A 21402-nucleotide genomic window follows, 5' to 3' on the forward strand; every position below is an offset into this window, starting at 1 on the left:
TTCCCTTGAATTTGGGGCTGAAGCACTGGCAGGCTTTACATGTGGGAATTTTGTGTCCTTCAACCAAATAGAATAGATGAAGGTCATGCTCACTGGTTTGGGTCATCATTGCCCCACAACAAATGGATTTTTTTGAAAAAAGCTTTTTGAGCTATTAGAACTCAGAAGCCAAAACCATTCCAGTGAACCTGGGAAGCAATTATTCACAAAGCAAATGACTAGAGACTCCACAATTCAACCTTCTCCTTTGGCAGCAAAAAAGGAATGGGGTGGGGTGGGTGGCAGTACTGCTGTGTGGAAGCACATGGTTCCTGGGCCGGAACAAACTTCCGGCTCCCACACACAGCACCCCCTGGTGGCTCTTAGCTGTAAAGCTTTCTTCGATAGCAGACTGTGAGACAGTCCCATATGAGACTGCACAGAAGATAGATGATGAACTAAAAGGATAAAGAAGATGGCAAGGTCAGGCAACCCCAACATTGGACTCACCTGAGAGTTCTTAATGCCACCATAAACTGTCTCTGATATTTTCTTTTTCTTCTTCTTGGGTTCTCCTTCAGCCCGTAGTTCTGCACACAGCAGAGATAAGCTGGCCTTTACTGACCTGTAAGTGGGAGAGAGATGCTCAGTTTGGAGAAAGCTCTGTGGAAAGATAGTCAGCTCACTGCCACAGCTACAACAGAGAGAAGTCCACAGGCTGATGACTAAGTGCAATACACATCTTCCTTTGGAATAACAGGCATTCTTATACACATGTTCAGTAAAAACTAGAGCAGCAGTCCCCAGCCTTTTTGAGCCTGTGGACACCTTGGGAATTCTGACACAGGGTGATAGGTACAACCATAAAATGGTTGCTGCAGGAGACATAGCCAATCACTAAAGGGCCTGCAGGAAGACACCTCACAGGAAGCCCAAATACAGTAGACAAGAGAAGTGCCTTTTAAAAATACACCAGGAAAGAAGAGATAGAGAATAAAACAAACACTATTTTGGCAGTCAAGTCACAGTTGATTTATGGAGACTCCATAGGGTTTTCAAGAGATGTTCAGAAGTGGTTTGCCATTGCCTGCCTCTGTGTTCCGATCGTGATATTCTTGAATCGTCTACAATCCAAATACTAGCCACAACCAATCATGCTTAGCATCCATGAGGGACTGCCTAACTCTCTATGCCGGTGGTCCCCAAGCACCTGGCCACGGCTCCCTCTCCCCGCCCCCCCCGCAGTAAAAAACTTTCCAGGCCGCAAGCTTGTGGCCCGTCAAGCTTCTTACTGTGTGTGGGGGGGGGGAGAGGGAAGCAGGGCCATGAACGCGTATTGCGCGTGCACGGCTGCGCATGTGCATTTCGCGTGCGTGGCCATGCATGCGTGGCATGCGAGGCCAGGCAATCGCCCTCCCTGCTGCCGCTGGTCCCCAGCCTGAAAAAGGTTGGGGACCACTGCTCTATGCCACACGATGCAACTGCCAACAGGCTGGAGGCTCGCAGTCTGCAGAATATTCGCCTGGCCTCAGCCAGGGTGTTTTGGGCCCTGGGCCCTGCCTGGCAGAATGAGCTGAGGACCCTGAGGGAACTGTCAAAGTTTCACAGGGCCTGCAAGATGGAGCTCTTCCAGGCATTCGGTTGAGGCCAGGCAGAATGGAAGATCTTGCCTCTCCTCTGAGGGTCCAACAGTAATAACATCCCTGGGGATATGGAGATATGGCAGCTATGGGGTGTGCGTGTGTATTGAACAATGGGGTTGGTACAATGAGGAGGTTGGGTAGAGGGTTTGGGTTTTTTAGGTTTCACTGTATTTTTATTGTCTTTTAATCTTATGTTGTGAGTCTCTGCAAGCTGGCAGGTGTGGGAGCGGCACCACAGAATTGGAGAGGCACTCCTGTGCCTATGTTATGAGGGAGGAGGGGGAAAGGTGGCATCCTGCCTCCCTCCCATGCATCCTGTGGCTGCTCTAGGAAATGGAGGAGCATTCCTGGATTTTTCATGTCTTCCAGCCACATTCCAGAACAGTTGCGATTTCTGCCACAGTCCTCATTTCACAAGCTATGGTGTGGGGGTTGGGACTATCACCTCTTCCAGCTCAGCTTGTCAGAAATGTTTATCTGCAAGGAAACTGCCAGAGGAATGGCAGAGGAGTGCCTGCCCAGGAAGTTTGATTCCTCAGCCTTAGAATGATAGCAATTTGGGAGTTACATGCGTTTAGGGAGCAGTCTTAGTGCCACACGTTCTGCTCTGAGGGTGCAGCTCTGGCAGACAGGTGTGTGTGGGGTGTGTGTGGATATTTCATATGTTTTAGAGGTACCAATAGGCTAGGAGATGCAAGGAAAGTTCATGTCTCAACAATAAGAAAGTCTATGATTCTGGACTAAATGTTCTCCCATTGCAATAGTCCTCTATTGGAATAAATATACAATACTGAATGACATGCATTATACTATCACAATTTTCTTCTCTTTTTAGAATTTGGGGGAGGGTTGGTGTGGAAGAGAACTGAGCTGCTGGGAAGGTGAGTGGGTTTGTTTGTTTTGCCTTTCCTAAACTGGGGAGCATTAACTGAGGTTGCTTTGTGAGAGGACAGAGTTTGAGGGCAAGAGGGTCCTTATAGCCTGCTGGAGAGTGGTGTTTTTGTCTGGGTCTGTTTGGGTCTTTTGTCTGGTTTGTTGCTCATTGAGTAAAGATTGTTTGCCTGGGGCTGATTACAGGCCCTATCCTCTGCTGTTGCTTTTTGGAGGTGGGGGCTGTTGGCCTCTAAACTGTAAGGTTTCTCCTAGTCAGAGGAGGGAACCTTTGGCGGAAGCCAAAGGACAAGCGTCAAAGGGCTTTGGCCTGTGGCTCTTAGATTAGGGATCAGGCCTGGGGACCCTGCATAACTTTAGATACATTTAAACCACTAATAGGTCACGAAGGAAGAAAACCAGAAGGGACTAGGAGCTAACCTGTGATTTGCAGAGAGTGCCACGTGTACAGCTTTTAAATCCTGGTGGGAAAGCCAGCTGGAGTTGGGGTGCCTCTGATTTGCAACAAGTCAGGCCAAAGAGATGATTGCATAAATATTCAGCATGATATTGATAGGAGTGTAATCTACCTATTCAGCGGAAAATTGTGGGTGTGTGCTTATTGCATGGAGCTCATGGCTCTCAGGTAGAAGGTTTGTTCTCTTAATGCTAGGGTTGTCAACCAGGAGAACTTGAGGCAGAGACAAAGGTTTGGGGAAGAGACCCTCAGGGACCTATCAGAACATTCCCACTCCCCATGCTGACAGCTCCTCTACTGTTGTGGAGAGTAAGATTCTTGAGGTCAGAGGATATCAGTCTGAGGAGGAGGAATGTGGTCCCTTAGAAGGGACCCCTTCCTTGGGCAATGGGCCAAAATCCTACCATGCTGAAGATACCCCTGGGGGCTGGGGGGAGGTGGGTGACTCAATCATTAGTAATATACAGAGTGGAGTATGTGACAGGCATTTTGACCACATGGTGATTTGCCTGCCAGTTGTGAAGGTTGTGGACATCACATGCTGTCAAGATATGTTGATAGACAGTGCTGGGGAGAAGTCAGAAGTCATGGTGCATGTTGGCACCAATGCTATTGAGAAATGTAGTTGTGTGGGAAATGCGTGATCCTAGAGGAAAGATTTAGGGTACTAGGCAGGAAGTTAAAGGCCAAGACCTCAAAACATTCTCAGAAATGCTACCAGTTCCATGTGTGAGGCCAGCTAGTTAGGCACAGATCAGTGGTCTCAATGCATAGATGAGAAAGTGGTACCAGGAGGAATGGTTTAGATTTGTTAGGCCCTGGGGAACTTTCTGGGACAAGCTAAAACTATACAAAAGGGACAGGCTTCATTTGAACCAAAACAGAACAAAGGCTGCTGGTGATTAATATCAAAAAGGTGACAGAGCAACATTTAAACTAATCCTGGAAGGAAGCTGACAGGAGCTGGGGAGCCTCTGATTCGCAACAAGTAAGTCCAAAGGGATGGTTGCATAATTGAGAGCATAACAGAACTTGGGAGTGAGGGCAGGATGGTGAATAAGGGCCATATGTGAAAACTAAAGAGCTGAGGCAAGGGTTACTGGAGAGGGAATCCTATCATAGGTATCTATATGCTAGTGCTACAAGTCTCCGAGCCAAGAAGGGAGAGCTGGACTGCTTGGTGCTCAATAACCTTAGATATAGTAAGTCTCTCAGAAACATGGTGGAATGGGGAAAATCTATGGGATACAGTTATTCCTGGGTCTAAACTCTATAGGGAGGACAGGGAGGGGTTGCATTGTATATCAAAGAGGGCATAGAATCAAATAAGTTAGGAAACATCAGGGGAATTAACTCCTCAACAGAAGCGATATGGATGGGAATACTTAGAAGTGGTGGACTATTACTCATCTGACCAAACCCTTGAGGCCGAGAAGGAAACAAGGAAGGTGACTGAAGCATATAATGTTATTATACTGGGAGATTTCAACCACCCTTACATTATTGACTGGGTAAGCATGTGCTTGAATGCTGTAGAAAGAAGATTCCTAGACATTTTGGGGTTCAATAGACCCAAGAAAAAAAACTGATATATATTTTTTAAACAACAGGATCAACTGGGCTGCAGGAGCTGAGAGTTCCCCACCACCATGGCTGATCCTGGGCTGCCTCCCATTATAGCTCAGTTTAAAATGAGATGCAAATGGATGGGCAGAGCACCAGTGGGGCAGAGCTGTCAGCTCCCACTGCCATGACTGGCCCTCCTTATAGCTCAGTTTAAATTGAGTAGCAAAGGAAGGCAGCCTCAGTCCAAGTGGGGCAGAACTCCTGCTTTCGGGGACAATGCCAGGCAAGATCAATTTGTCTCCCTCCAACTTTAAATTGGTGGTGGTGGGGAGCAAAATGGATTGCTGAAATGGCTTGCAGACATTTAAAACCCTCTGTTTCACTTCCCTCTATTTGGAGGAAGAGAAGCAAAACTGAATTTTTAAATGGCTGGCAGCCATTTAAACATCACAACAGATGGGTGGATCCAACAATGACATGAATGTTGTCACATGTTCATGCCATGATAATGTTGTGTTTTGACTCTGCACTCTGTTCATGACATATTGATGTTCTGCATTGTTATCCTGTTTTAAAATAGCTTTCGCTAGCTTTGCTGGACCAGAGTTCCAGGTGCGGCAGGGTATTATAAGCAATGTTGTTTTAACTTTGTAACTCCAGGGTGGCTGGCAGTTACATTCCATATGTCTCCTTGGGGTCTCTTTGCTTATCTTTTTTTAACCTTGAATAGTAGACAGCACTGACTCTCTTTTTCTCTTGCAGGCTAGCTGTGGGAATGCACCTGGGTTTTGGTGCCAAGGGATGCTAAGGGAGTATCTTAAATTTAGGTCATTGGGTGTAGCCCTCAGTTTTGGCAAAGAGTTTTCATGTGCCTGTTCATTAACCCTTAAATAAAAAGAATTCTTCAACAGAGAGTCTGCTTATTGAAGAGTTTGACAGAAATGTGACAGCCAATCTGTTAGGTTTAAATGGCTGGCAGCCATTTCAGTGGTCTGTTTTGTTTCCCATTGCTTGGAAGGGGTGGTGGGAGTGAAATGGACAGCTTATCAGTATAGCTAAATATCCCTGAATAAAAGCTGGAAAAATTCGGCCTTTATTCAGGACAGCTAAACTAGTAGTCGAAACAGATTCTCTAATATGTATTTGGCTTTAAAATATTGAATGGACATACCAAATGCACATACCTAGTGGATAACACAATGAAAGTGTCAACCCAGTATGATGCAGTGGTGACAAATGCAAACTCTATGTTAGGGATTGTTAGGAAAGGGATTGAGAATAAAATGGCCATTATGTAATCGCTAAAAGAGGAAAAGAAGAGCTTTTCCCCCCTTTCATACTTTCACTACCCGAAGGAATCCCAAAGCATCTTACAAACACCTTTTCCTTCCTCTCCCCATAATAGACACCCCATGAAGTCAGTGGGTCTAAGAGAGCTGTGACTGGCCCAAGGACACCCAACTGGCTGCATGTGTAGGAGAGGGGAAATCAAACCCAGATATCCAGATTAGAGTCTGCTACTCTTTAACCACTACACCACATTGGTTCTCAAAAAGAAGAAATTGCAGAGCTGGAAAAAGTACACAGGAGAGCAACCAAGATGATTAGGGAATTAGAGCACCTTCTCTATGAAGAAAGGCTGAAGAGTGTGGGGCTTTTCCATTTAGAAAAAAGATGACGCGGGTGGTGGTGGATGGGACATGATAGAGGTTTATAAAATTATGCATGGGATGGGAAAGGTTGACACAGAGAATTTTTTCTCCCTCTCCCAAAATACTAGAATTCAGGGCATCCAATGAAGCTGATGTGCAGTAGGTTCAGGATGGACAAAAAGGAAATGGAATTTTACACAGAGAGTAATTAAAATGTGGAATTTGCTGCCAGAGGATGTAGTGATGGCCACGTGAATAAAACACATTAAAAGGGGTTTAGATAGATTCATGCCAAATAAGTCTATCAATGGCTACTAGCCACGGTGACTGAGGGCCACTAATCATCTGAATCTCAGAGCCAGGAGGCAACATCATGAGAAGGCCTCAGCCTCTTTGCCCTGTTGTTGACTGTCCAGAGAAACTGGCTGGCCACTGTGTGAGACAAGGTGCTATACCAGATGGTCTGACCCAGCTGGGCTTATGTTCTTATGATAGCTAAAGAGAGGCTCATGGAAAAATATGTTAAACAGAATAAGGGATGACGCAGCGACTATTGAACCATGGGAAAGTACTGGAGTAAATCATTTCACCCTCTAAACCCAATGAAGCACCATCTAGTTTATAAGACTGGGAGTGAAACTTCGGTATAGTGGGATGCATAACATTCCTGCAAGCTGCACATGGATAAACTAAAATTGACTGCATCACTAATTCCTATTAAGAATGCCTTTTGCAGTCCTAATAATTTAGAAGACACTTGTAATGTACTTTTGAGATTTTTCTTCTTTCTCCCAGCACTGGGACAAAATCTGCTTAAAGAAAACAAAAAGAGAAGAATGCAAAACATTTCTACACAACTTACAGGATCCAATGCTGGAATCTATTTTGTGCGCTGCCCTACTACTGCCACGATGTGGGTTTCAATCACCTGTTTAAAATGTGTCTTAAAGGGTGGCTCCTGTACAAAATAAGAATCCTGTGCTTATAGGATAGGATGCAAATTGGGCACATTTGTGTAAATGGCTTATTGTGCAGAATTTATTCTGAAATTTTTGCTGTTCTGGACAGTTTTGTTCTGCTTTTCCAACTCGTAAGAGAGGCAAGGAGCTATGTAGGGCACTGAAGCTCTGCCCCTAATCCTGGGAAAGCTCATTCAGCAGTTCTTCTGAGATTTCCACAGGCATTGCCCGTGCATGTGTCGTTTTTCCTTCAAAGTGAAGGCAGAAAGCTGAATTGTGCATTCAGTGCCACCATACTGCTCTTCTTCTAGGCACCCACAGAAACGCAGCACACACACAGAGCCCTACTCTTAATGTATAAATGCTCAAATGACTGAGGTGGTTGTTCTAACCCCACCCCCACCACTTGCTCAGGAAAATCCATAGGAAGAGCACTCCGGGATTCTCTCTGCAAGCTTTGCTCTCTTCCTGTATATTCTCAGGGACAGTATGGAAACAGTTTGGACTGGCATAACGGAGAGGATGTGAGGAGGATTGATCCCATCTGGCACATTAAAGAAGCAATGGAGGGATGTGTTGCTTGATGCTGGGTGAAAGGAAAGAAGCAGCAAAGGCAGCCCTGGATTATATTTCAAGCAGTCCAAATCAGGAAAAGAAAAGGAAGAAGAGAGCGAGAGTGAGAAAGCAGCCCCCACCACATATATACACGGAAACAAAAACTGGGTTTGGATTTATCTGGGGTGGGTCTCCTTTTGACATATTCTAAAGGATCTGCCCCACTCAGGCCTGGCAACGCTCTTACAATTTGTCCTGCTACCATAGTAAATATGGAACAAATTAGCTCCCTGAAGGCTTTGTTCCATCCCCCACTGCTGGATGCCTGCCCGCTCTGATCTCAAATGCTCGTTAGTTCTAATTGCTCCACTCCAGCACCCAGAGAAGCCTCCTCAGTTTGCTCCACCCTGGGAATCTAGCCCAGGGTTTGAGGCTGCACCCCCCCCCTTTCTTCCCAAGACAGCTTCTGTTCACACTCCTCTCTCAGGCCCTGCCCCCGTACTGCAGCCTTTTGACCCAGTGTCAACCCTGGAGCTGGTGCCAAATTCCATTCTGGCAGCGGCTGCAGCGAGAAAGGAAGGAGGGAATTCCCTGGTTAAGAGGAGGGATGGGAAGGGAGCAGAGCACCCTGAAGCAAGCAAAGAGCCACAGGCAGAAAGAGGAACAGGCTGGATCTGGAACAGCCAGCAATTAAGTGCTCTCATGAAGGCCAAGCCCCTAGCTGTCCCCCACAACATATTCTGACACAGAATTATCATGGCTCAAGGCCATGGCGCAGTTCCGGGGAGTGGCCGGAGGCAGGCAAATTTGGCAGGAGGCTCTGCTCAGCATGGGAAGTTCAAGGAACAGAAATGTACCTGATAGGAAAAAGGCCAAGAGGCTGGGCTGGCATCTGCCGTAGGATCCTGTGTCCCTCGAACGAGGCCAAAAACCACAGCCTGAGACATGAGGAAAGGATGCCACTATGAGTGGGAGCCTTGGCTTGTCACATAGTAGGGGAATCTTATGCTGCATTTGTTTGCTGGGGCAGCTTTACAAGGCAAGTGAATACATCAGCATGATGCAGGTGAACAAGACAAGCTGCAATGCATGCCCAGCAATCGGGTCTGCACTCAAGTATCGTGGGCAGCAATACTGTGCTCTCTCTTGGAGCCTGACACTAAAAGGCTGACCTGTAGGGAGGGCAGCTTCAATGCCCACTTGCATAGGAGCGTATTCATGCAAGTTATAAGTTATACGTGTGGCATAAGCAAACACAACTATAATAATTAGAATAATTAAATATAAATTACAAACGTTTTTGCATGTTTATGACGAAGCACATAACTGTAGCATACGGGAAAATCTGCCACTGGCTTTTGTTATTTTTCTGGCCTTTTATAATGAAGAAGAATTCGTTTTTTATGCTACCCATGGGAGTCTCAGTGGCTTACACACACCTTTCCCTTCCTCCCCCCACAACAGATACCCTGTGAACAAGGTGAGGCTGAGAGAGCTCTGAGAGGACTGTGACTTGTCCAAGATTACCCAACTGGCCACATGTGGAGGAGGAGATCGGAATCAAACCCAGTTCTCCAGATGAGAGGCCACAACTTTACCACCATGCTGGAAGTATTCATTCTAAGTCCCCTGTGTGAGAAGCATCAGTTCTTACAGTCAAAGGGCTCATCTAAATGATCTCACACTTAATTTTAAAAATACAGTTATTTAATGCCATAATAATTCCCAAGGGACTAAAAAATTATTTAATGCCATAATAATTCCCAAAGGACTAAACATTGGGGAGAGATGGGTATTCCCTGAGTATATATCAGGCTTGCTTGCCGACAGGCCTGGAGAAAAACAACCCTGGAAATGGGCAGCTGAAGCTTTTCATGGGCATGGAGGTCAATCACATTTTCTTAAAGTTCTCTTAATGGACAGATTATTTTTCCTCCAGGCAGTTGGTATTCCAGAGATTGGTAATCCACAATTGGTAATCCACAACTGGCAATCCTGGTTCCTCCAGGCAGTTGGTAATCCACATTTACAACCACAATCCCTATTTAAGTCACCTTGATATTAAGATTACATTACTGGTGGCGAAACCAATATTCTGATATCATTTGCCACTAAAGAGCCGTGAATGCAGTGTGAATGCTGCAGAATGGTCAGACATTTTGCATATGTGCACGGCACCTCAATAAAACCTGCAGTAAATTTTATTAGAGTGTGTATCATGGCAGAGTGTGTATGTCATAGACCCCCTCCTTCCTCAAGTCTCTAAAAATGTATTTGGTATACTACTAGCCCTAGATATTAGTTCCTTCCTCTCAGGGGAAGTCAAACTGTGGCCCTCCAGATGTCCATGGACTACAATTCCCATGAGGCCCAGCATTTGCTGGCAGGGGTTCATGGGAATTGTAGTCCATGGACATCTGGAGGGCCGCAGTTTGACTACCCCTGCGTGGATTTCCCTTTTGCAAGCAACTGGGAATTTGGAATGCTACTCTGCACCATCTGGGAAGTAATGGAGCCCAAAGAAGGGAATCCCATAATTCAAAAGAGAAACATAGCTGTTAAATTTGGCTATGAGTACTCCCTGCCGAAGCAGCTTGAGGAATCTTATAAATGTACACAAAAAATTCAGCAGGGCTAAGAATGTCATTTAGGATCCCATTTGTAGCACATGTCTGAGTCTTCTCCCCACCCACCCCCCGCCTCATTTTTCCTTCAATGTCATTGGATGATTTAGTAATGCCAGGGCAGGGACTCTCTACCAAAGCTGCCGACAGTGGACTCCCTGTTGAATTTGACTTTATATTAACGCACACAGATTTTGCAAGCACTGGGGAAGGGAATAAATTCTTGTGAGCCGGGAAGGGCTGCAAGGAAAAACAGGGAATGTAAGTAAGATCTCCACCAAGCCCTGGAAGGTTTCCACAAGCCATATGGCAGAGCCATGTTGCAACCCTAAGCCAACACTAACTGCTTTTTTTCCCCCTGTAACCTTCACTACATTTGCTAATGTTTTGTGACATAAAACCTAGAGATTAATTTTTTTTCTTCTGTCTTAATTGAAGGAACCATTTAGTACAGATTTAACTATTATTACCAAATCATCAGGATTGATGCAGCACACACACGCTTGCTCCAATCATGTTTGGACTAGCTCGGAGGATTTATGCAAATGGGCCTGCCGGGAGAGGCAATTTGTAGCAGAGAAGGACAATTATACAGGGCCCGTGAGTGCAGGAATGACTGTGCTGGGCGACTAATGGATAATCATAAAGCGCCAGCAGCAATGAACACCACTGCAGCGTGACCAATGACTTTATACAGCACAGATAAAGAGGCTTTTATGCAACGCTGCCTTCCTCTTCAAAGAGGGGCATTTCTCCCCCCACAGCAGTGCAGGAGGCAAGAGAGACATGGCGTGGGGAGCACAGTGAAACAGGCAGCTCAGTTAATCTCCCAAGATTCTGCTGTCCACTATTACATTCCAGGGAACTCTTTCACTAGGTGCTGAAATGCAACTGCTTCTACGATGGTGACAACAACTAGGAATAAGGTGGAAGGGTGGACCCTGCCCCTATCCTACCACTCCACTGCAAAAAGTTTGTTTAATCATTTATTAATTAAAATATTTATATGCTACTTTTCCTTTTGACTCAAGTTTGAAATCTTCTTCCAGTCTAAGGAGGCTTCCAACAGCTTAAAAGAGATCTTCTGTTGGAGAAAAAGTTGGAGGACAGTTGGATCCACCCCAGTATCTTGATCTCTCAAAGTATATTATGATTACCACTTATACATCAAACAGGCATTTTGTATGCTTTATAATATTACTAGGGGCCAAGCAGAAATACAACAGTACTAGATTGGGTGTCTGTGTATGGAGTGGAATAACTCTGCAGATGGCCTCTCCCTCCCCCCAGGACCTGGAAAGGCTGCAGGCACCAGCAGGGGCAGCTCTCATGTGGCAGGAATCTGCAGCCTCTGAGCCTCAGAGGGAAGTGGAAAGAGGAGGGGGTGGTCAGGGGTGGGGGATGGAAGGCGATTGGCTGGCTGCTGGACAGAAAGGCAAGCTGGTTGGAGGAGGAGGCACTTAGGGGTGGGACAGCCACCCTGAGTGGGTATTAAGTGCTGAGTGGCACTTAAACCATGAGACATGCTCCTCCTCCAAGGCCTTACCAGAAATATATAGTGGAACAGATTCTAGAATTAGAGAGGGGACTGCAAACAAGTGACATACGCTCAAGATAGGGGACATCACATCCCGCTGGTCTCTATTTCCTCTCCTCTTGCTCACTCCTTACCCTCCTATCAGCACTCTCCTCCCCTTGGCCACTTCTCTGTAATTCTTTCCCACATTGCTACCTCCCCTATCACTGCTGTCCAAATGCCAGAGGAAGTCTTGGTCAGAGTGCTTTCCCATCCATCCGCTCCCCCAATCAGCTAGCCAGGAGTGAAAGTCTTGGAGCAGAAAGTACACACTGCTGGCTAGCTGGTGGTGCGTGTGTGTGTGCAAGATAATGAATCTCCAATCCAGAAGCTTCCTGATCAGCTGGTGGGTGGCAAAGAGTGTTTTCTGATACAATCTCTCCACCTGTACCTACCTTTTCCAATAAGATCTGATAGTTCATGCAAAATCTTCAAAATTGTTAGCAGCAATTTCTATCCTTATGCAGGCATTACATTTTTGGGAGGGGGGCAGTAGGATAAATTACCCTATTTCTTAACGTTTTGGGGTTTTTCTGCAAAACTGGGAGTTTGCTCAAGTCAGAAGAAAAATTTTCTCCTATCTGTACATGGCTCAATTGTGCGGGATATCTTTTCGTTCTGTGACCATGTTTAGAACTGGATATAAAAGTTTTTGTGGCATGGGTGTTTCTGCCTCTCATACTAAGTATCTGTACAGAATTTTGCAGGACAAAAATGCTCAATGAGGCAACAGAGAGCAGGGATCTATGAATCATCAATCCATAGTGGTAAATCATATTGCTTCTAGCATTTCAAAAACCTAAAGTTTGATGTGTCACTGTACTGAAATACACAGTTGCTCTTATCTAGAAAATACAATCATATATCCTCAATGCTCTGTGTATACATGCAGACTCTCTCTTTTCTTGATCTTGCTGTCTTAAAAACACAATTAGTCTCTTTCACAATATTACCCTGGTAAATATGAGACAAAACTACCCACAACATTGTCAAGCCCATGTCCTCAGATCACCACCATACACCAGTAAAGTGTAGGAAGGGGGTGGGGATTACCAATGAGAACCAAGCCCTATGAGGAAAGGCTGAGGGTTAAGCCTGGGGAAGAGGAGGTTGAGAGGGAACATGGTGCTCTCTTTAAGCATTTGAAAGGTTGTCACTTTGAGGAGGGCAGGGAAAGGTTCCTGTTGGTAGCAGAGGATAGGACTCGCAGTAATGGGTTTAAACTATAAACAGAACATATAAGGAATTATTTTTTCATGGAGTACTTCAGCAGTAGAATCAACTTCCTAAGGAGGTGGCAAGCTTCCCCTCACTGGCCATCTTCAAGCAATGGCTGGATAATTATGTATCAAGGATGCTTTAGGCCAGGGTTTCTCAACCATGGTTTCGTGAAACCCTGGGATTTCCTTACTGCCCTTGGTGGGTTTCCGTTAATTAATTTTTAACATATTTTTAAATTTAACACATTTAAATTTATCAGGTCATATGACCATATATGGTAATGTCACCACCCACCACCCCAATGGCCAATGATGGGCCTGGAAGAGGGGCCTCAGGTGGGGTTGTACACAGCTATGCTTCCCAACCATATTTTGCACAAGTGCACCACTTCTGGAGTTTCTGAAAGCCTGAAGAATGTTTCTGGGGTTCCTCAATGGTAGCAAAGTTGAGAAAGGTTGCTTTAGGCTGAATCTGCATTGAGCAGGAGGTTGGACAAGATGGCCTATATGGCCCCTTCCAATTTTATGGTTCTATGATTTCATACACAGGTTCAAGTGGAAGACATAGGCCAATGGGAGATGCCTCTCCTGTTTCCTGCCTCTTTCTCTCACTCTGGGTCCTTTTCAAGACTGAAAATGAGTCCCAACTAGGAGAAACACATATTTTCCAGGAAGGAGTTATAGGCAGTGGATTAACAAAAGACTAAGAGTGCCCCCCCCCCCCCCGCATCTGACTTAGGCTTTTCCCCTGGAAAGTCCCCTCCCCATCCTTAACATACAAATGGCAGCGACACTTGTTTGCTAATACCACACACAGCATACAGCAAAACTTGCCTTATCTGCAAGCCAAGCACACGAATGTATGCATTTGCTCCCACGTTCAGAGGGACAGTGCTGCAGCATTCTCTCTGTCTTTTATCCCATAAGTCATGCCTGAGTACTCACTTGACCTTCCTGCTGTCACTCTTGCTGACTGAACCCTGTCGCAGTGAGCTGAGTGTGCTGGAGTGCTTGCGTTTTCTGGGTCGTCCTGGTCCCCGTCGAGCTGGACTGCGGGAACTCTCATCTCGCCTGCAACCAAGAATCGCCATTAACACAGAGGAAAAGGAGCAAGAGCTTTCCATGCCTCTAAGGTGCAGTGGGTAGGAGTGCGGACTTCTAATCTGGTGAGCCGGCTTTGATTCTACACTCCCCCACATGCAGCCAGCTGGGTGACCTTGGGTCAGCTGTTCTGACTGAGCAGTGATATCAGTGCTCTCTCAGCCCCCCCCCCACCTCACAGGGTGTCTGTTGTGGGGAGAGGAAAGGGAAGGTGACTGTAAGCAGCTTTGACACTCTTTTGAGTAGAGAAAAGTGGCATATAAGAACCAACTCTTCTTTTTCTGTATGTTGGGGGTCTGTGTAAGCATTCATTTGATGTGGTTGCATATCTACTGAGAAGGCCTTTAAGCTCTTAGTGCAAGTGAGTCACTTGCTTGTTTGGCCTTCTGATGCTGTAGACTGACTTCCTCCAAGAGGACATGCTCTGTCACGCCTTTGCCCTTCTCATTGTACCATTTTGCCTTATCCAAATTTGTCTGGGCCCATCTCGCTAGGAATCTGCTGAGGAAGATGAGACACTCACTCATGGTCATGCCGCCTCTGCAGTTTGGCCAGTTCCCGTTGTTTCTCCTTGTAGCGCCGCTGCAGTTCTGCCAGCTGTGTACGCATCTCTACCTCTTGGGTGTCCAAATTCTCAATGGCTGCTTTCAGAGGGCAAACCTGTGGGGATACCAAAGGCACTTTTCAGTTATGAGGGAAAGTGTCATGGGATATGTACGCCACACTCTCATTGTCTATTATGTCATTCCTAATTTTGGCAAATCCTCTCTTTTCTTTCTTGTAGCAGACGGGGAGATAAGTGTACTTCTGAAATGAGGGTGGGTTAGAAGTCTTACATGCCAGAAATCTGACTTGAAGGTGTCAAAAAAACAGGGTCTAGCCCACCATAGCCTGGTCCTCTTGCCTCATTTCACTGAGCCTTGAGGGTGACAAATACGGACTCCTAAACAGTCAGTGAGGTGTTATGGAGAAACCTTTTAGAAATGCAAGACCCCAACCAATCCTTCTGGCACCTGGCCACATTCAGAATGGAGCCAAAACACCCAAGATGGCTGAGCATTTTGTGGATTTAAAGAAGCAGACCTTTGGCTCAGGAAATGACAGGACACCAAGCTTCTGATAGTTCTGACTGGCACCCAAAATACTCAGAGTATGGGACGGCGGAAGACTAGACAGGAGCCTCTTCCTTGGCAAACCCCCCCACCAATTCACTTGGAGTCTCTCTGTTGAAAAACACTTACTGGTTTGGTCTTAGGGGTCCAGATGTATTTGCGGCGGGAAACCCGTATCTGAGGGCGCAGGATAGCACATGGTGCAGCATCTGCCAGGTTGCAGAGGTCAGGGAGGCTGCCCTCCTGGCCAGTAGCCTCAACAAGGGCCCAGGCTGCAGCAAGAGTGGCCAGACTTTGGAGATTGAATGCTGCCAGGTCTTCATCCAACACTTTGGAAAAGTGAAAGGTTATTAGTGGGGGAAGAGCACTCTCAAGAAAAGGACGGGATATGTTAAATGTATCAGAGAACAGTCACACACCCCTATCTCAGTCTTTAGGATATATTCACGCTTAAAAACAACAACAAAAAGAAAGAACTACAATCACAGCTACCGGTACCCCATGGGGTCAGTTGTATACCCTCTCTGAATCAACAGAAACGTCTGTTCATTGGGCGTCAGAATGTATCTGTCTGGCTCCTTCATTCATTGATAAAGAAGACTGAGGAATGGTAGTAACCTAGTCACAATCCTCACTAAGCAAGCTCTGGGGCTGGGAAGCTTACAAGAAAAACATGATCTTAACTTGCTTCTACCTGTCCTAGTCTCCATACTTCAGTGCTCAAAGTCAACAAGCACACACAGCTGTGTTTCTCAGGAACACACCACCTTTCCATCCAGGCAGACGAAAGTTACTGGGATGCCACATACCTCAGGAGGAGGCCAGAAAGGGTAATTCAAGTCATGGGCCAGCAACTCGGAGCCTTGTAGAACTTAAGGGATAGAGGGGCCTCATGAGATACTATTAAACTTGGAGGGGTGCTTTGCAAGGGGGAGTTAAGAGCAACGCAGTTACTGAGCTGTAAAAGTGCAACTGGAGATCATATGCAGCCAGAAAAGCATGAATGGTGATCTTATTGCTCCGTGGGTCATGTGTGGGTACAAGAATAGGTGCTTATGAGTATGCCTGCACACATGTGAGGGGGCATGCAGCAGAGTCCTTATATGTGGTTTCCGTTCAACTGTGGGCAATAAACGGTTCTGGTTTGTGAGCAGTAACGTTCTGAGTTTAGATGAAAAGAACAGACTTTGCGTAGCCACAGGGGGTGATAGCCATCTGCACATGTGGGTTGGTGTACACCTTGCTGCCAGAGAGGTGGGAGATGACAGGAGGCTCTAAAGGCAGTGGAAAGGTGTGGGGACCAAACAAAGGAGCACTCTTATAGTTTTTGTTTTGCTAAAGTCTTAGAGTTTTGTTTTGTAAAGTTGGAATAATTGTGCATGATGAAGAATTTGTTCTCTAAGGTGATGAGACTGTGAAACAGGAGACATTGTCATGATGCCAGAGGCCTTGCAACTGTTTCTTGCTGGGAAATGTTCATGTCTGGTAACACTACTTCCCCCATGAAACGGGGTAACACAAATTAATGGGACAGGTATTCTCTAAGCCTCTGGGACTACTTACTAGGCCCATCCTGAGTCTCTGTTTTGCCCTAATTCCAGGCCATTATTAGAAAACCCCATCACACACATTATTTTGGGCATGCAACCTAAAGTAGTTGTCTCAAAGGGTCTTGCCTTCTAATGAATAATTAGTAGTTAAAAATTCTCAAAGCCAAAGTTTTCTGTAGCTAATCTCCAGGATGTTGGTAATGGACACTGAAAGGATACTCAAAGCACATCTAAATAACAGCGGACCGTTCTCAACGTTCAGGAGACCATCGCAATGGCACAGACATGGGCAATTCATTCCACCCCCAAACTGCCTGGATGGAATTTTACCCAACCACTAGTGCAAAATGCGGCAATTAAAGCCAGTAAGAAATGCAATTTGAAAGCACACAACCAGTGACCGGTGAGTGCAGAGTGCTTTGCAATCCCAGGCAGTATCTGACAGCAGATGGTTTAACCAAACACATAGACTTATCTACAGGGTTATAAAGAGAGTACAGCTCGTCCATACCAGTTCAAAGGTTGCATGAGGAGCACAGGCTCTTACTTAAGAGATCCCAGCTTTGTTCTGCCCTCCCAAAGCACTACAGTAACTTTTGGATTTATTTTGTGAGAGTGTGTGTTTTATGTGTGTGTGTGTGTCTGTGTGTGTGTATGTGTGTGTGTGTGTGTGTGAGAGAGAGAGAGAGAGAGAGGAGTGAGAAACCTGGACAGTGAGCAATGTCAGGCCTTGCTTTTATGAGAGTGACCGAAGAAACAGTTGAGAACCTCCCTAAACAATGGTGTGCTTGCAGAAAAAGCAGAGAGTCTTAACAGCTTAACAGGTGGCTAGCTGGTGATGTGACTTTCAGCATAGGTCTGTTTGAGCAGAGCAACAAGAGAGGGAGGAAGCTATACAGCACACAGGAGAATGATGCAGATATATCCTTTAATCACCAATATAACATTGGATGCCTAATGAAAGACAATATAGGAGATTGCCCTGGCTATGGATTCAAATATATCTAGTGTATTTACCTAGGGCTACGGTACAAATCTGAAACTTTTCTCTCCAAGGTCTGAGAAAAAATTCCAAGACCTGTGGCTCTATCCTGCTCTTCCAGAAAAACTTTACTACTGTGAACAATCTTGATCTCTAATTGATAACCATTATTTCATAATGCAGACCCTACTATTGATACATGAGTTGTGATTACACTAAGGTGACCAGATTTTAACATTGGCAAAGCAGGACACCATTGACCGGGGGGGGGGGGGTTCTTGATTAAAAATTTGGTCTATATGGAGCAACAAAAATTTTCATAGAACACATAGAATGCAAAAATAGTATTTTGTAATATATATTTTTAAAATTTCAACATAAATACAATTTGCCAGGTGCCCCCAGATGTCCCTCCAAAAGTGGGACAATCTGGTCACCTTAGATTACACACAAACACACACACAAAGCTGCCCTGTACTGACTCAGACCGTTCAATATTGGCTCTACCGACTAGCAGTGGCTCTCCGAAGTCTCCAGCAGAAGACTTTCACACAACCTACTGGCACATCATTTTAACACGAGATGCCAGGGACTGAACCTAGGACCTTTAGCATGGAAATCAAATGCTCTTCCACTGAGCCGCGGCCCCTCGCCAATCAAATCCCTGCTCCTCAGTCAGGAAGAAGGACAGCAGATGTTCCCAATTCCTCAATGAACGCTGGAGAATTTGGCCCTGCCTCTGCAGCGCTCTGAGAAACTACCCAGTTACTGACAAGAAACATCCCTTAGGCATCCTTAAGGAGACCGGCAACAGGGCACGGAGACACAAGCCACTCTTCTTGCCACATACTGCCTCAGCGAAAGGAAATGGGGAAGGCAGTGACCAGAGCCCTGCACATTCTTACCATGGGTAGCAGTGTCACAGTGCTGCTGCCGGAGTTCCAGTTCAGCCAGCTCACTGAGCAGGGCAATGCCAGGAATCCCTGAACTGCCCAAGGAAGGCAAGGGAAGTGGTGCTGCAGGGGTCAGAGGCTCCAAAGGAGGGAGCTCGCCTAGATCAATGCTGGCAGCAATGAGAGCATCCAGGCCACACAGTGCTGCCTGAACATCGGTATGCGTTGATGGAACCTCTGGGGAACCAATGTCACTCTCATCCTCCCGGAAGCCGTCCTTCAGTGCGGCAGATGGGCTGTCCTCCACAGCCACGTCCTCTGGGGAAGGCCCTGGAATGGCCACCTCTGGCCTGGCCTCTTCCTCATGTTCTTGTGGGGCGGAGTCCAAGTTGTCTGGGCTGTCCCCGACCAGCAGGGGGCAACATGGCATCTCCTTGGTAAGTCCCACAGAGCTTGGCCTCTGGGGATGCACCAGGAGATGAGGAGGATGAGGTTCTGCTTCAGTGTCCACAGCCCCATGGGACTGGCCAGGTTCTGTCTCACAGCCTGGCTCCTGCTCTGGTGGGAAAGTACGTGACTGTTCTGGCTCAGCTGCCGTAGAAACAGTTTGCATAGTGTCAGGATCAGCTGGGTCCAGGGGTAACGGTGATGCATAGCCCAGACCAGCCACAGGATAGGAGTAACCAGGGGGAAGATCTGTTGAAAAAGAGTAGCACGATAAGTACTGGTGGAAGGATAGGACCTCCTCAGAACACACAGTGGGTAAGGGTAGTCTTGTATCTTCCAAACCACACGGAACACGCATCAACACTCAGAGGAAGGGCACCCTTTCTGAGCCATGTAACCTGACTCCAAATTCTTCTGTTCATCAGTCTTTCACAGACACTTCCTATAACATATTTTTTTCTCTTACACCAATGAAGACCAGAAACTTGCACTTTGCCATAATTAGTGCTACATGCTGACATCAAAGCCTTGCCAAAGCATAGCTCTTGGCCAAGGCAGGGTGTGCATCATAAAACGTGTTAAGGAGTCAATGCCCAGTTTGGTAAAGGAGCTGTGCATACATGGTTTGCCCCAGGCTCCACCCCCCCCACCCCAAATTCCTGACCTGTGATGAATCTCTACCTGGTTCCAGAGATTTGGGATAGTCCTGGGCGGGCTGCCCTTCAGGCTGTTTGCCCTCAGCCTCGGGACCGGTGGAGCTCTGGGAGGGCACTGGACTTACAGCTGGTGAGCGGGGAACCACAGCAGGACAGACAGGTAAAGTGCAGGGGGCCGGGCATTTGGGTGGGTGGCAGCAAGGGGAGAGCTTGGCTGAGCAGGCAGCTGCTGGGGACAGGCCCTTTGGGGGAGCGTTTAAGGCAACGGCTTTGTGGGACGGTTTGAGAGGCTTCTCAGGGCCTGGCATCTCCAGCTCAGGGGGCGGCTCCTCAGGCTTCCGCTGGAAAAGGGAGAGAGAAAGAAGGTCAGTTATGGATGATGAGAGCAGTAAAACTATTTGGAGCTTCTGTGCACTCTGATGCTCTGCATAAGGCACTGAGGAGCATCCCTGTCTCTCTCTGCTGTATTGCCTGCCACACCTTCCTGTGCCTTCTTCTACTCACAAGCTCCAAGATACCCCTGAGCCCCTGCTCGGACTGAGGTGGCGGCCATGTGTTTGAACTACATCCTCTTTGAGATCAGATGGAAACAGGAACCTTCCTGGCTACAAGGAAAAGCTGGATGAGATCTTGTGTTTTTCATTCAGAACTAAGAGAGTTTGTGTACTTGAAGAAAAAAACCTAACAAATTATGAACCAGAATTCTGAACCTAGAAAAGATTAATTATGCAGCTTGCATGAATTCTGCATGTTACATCTAATTTACCCCCCGTCCTGTTTGCTGTACATAGGAAGGCCAAAGCCCTATCCAGGTACGGAAATTTAATTCCCTGACTATTGGAAATCTTACAGCCAAACGTCAAATTACAGAGGGCAGAGGTCGATCTCATGCCTGCCCAACACCATTCTAAAAGCATTTGAAGAAGAGTTGGTTTTTATATGCTGCTTGTCTCTACCGGGAATCTCAAAGCGGCTTACAATCAGCTTCCCTTTCCTCTCCTCACAACAGATGCCCTGTGAGGTAGGTGAGGCTGAGAGAGCATCTGACAGGACTGCTCAGTCAGAAGAGCATTTTCAGAGCTATGACAAGCTCACGGTCACCCAGATGGCTGCATGTGGAGGAGTGGGGAATCAAATCACCAGATTAGAACCCACCACTCTTAACCACTACACCAAGCTGGCTTTAAAGTAGTGCTTTAAAGATTGCCATGACCCCAGATCCAGATCAGGTGTGTAGCGCAGCAGCCCCAAGAGTTTTCCCCACCCCACCCTACCCCATGATATTCAGCACATGGTAGTGGAGCTACCATGACAAAAAAACAACATAAATGTTTTTATAGTAGACCTGTGTCTTCTGTCACTTGTAGTTTATCCCTTATCCAGTCTAGTTTGACCAGGCATGTTTTCCATTCTTTCAAGCCTCTCTCTATAATTGTAGGAACACATCTTTGGGAAAGCCAAGCTCCAAGGAAAGCTGAATCCTGAACCCAGAATAATTCTGTACATACCACCACCACCACCACCACACCACTTCCAGAA

General features: G+C 46.4%; 1 protein-coding gene across 9 annotated transcripts in view; it reads right to left on the bottom strand.

Moving 5' to 3' along the window:
• Positions 1–21402, bottom strand: part of BAHCC1 (BAH domain and coiled-coil containing 1) — a 136354-nt gene that overhangs the window by 22329 nt on the left and 92623 nt on the right. For all 9 annotated transcript variants that reach the window (XM_077328257.1, XM_077328258.1, XM_077328259.1 and 6 more), the window contains 6 exons: positions 19889–20204; positions 18773–19456; positions 15465–15664; positions 14747–14883; positions 14068–14193; positions 490–604 (listed from right to left, as the gene is read on the bottom strand). In XM_077328257.1, coding sequence (XP_077184372.1) covers positions 490–604; positions 14068–14193; positions 14747–14883; positions 15465–15664; positions 18773–19456; positions 19889–20204 — 1578 coding nt within the window. The remainder of the gene's footprint in view (positions 1–489; positions 605–14067; positions 14194–14746; positions 14884–15464; positions 15665–18772; positions 19457–19888; positions 20205–21402) is intronic.

This window comes from Paroedura picta, chromosome 3, assembly GCF_049243985.1.
Source record: "Paroedura picta isolate Pp20150507F chromosome 3, Ppicta_v3.0, whole genome shotgun sequence".
NCBI classification, from domain to species: domain Eukaryota; kingdom Metazoa; phylum Chordata; class Lepidosauria; order Squamata; family Gekkonidae; genus Paroedura; species Paroedura picta.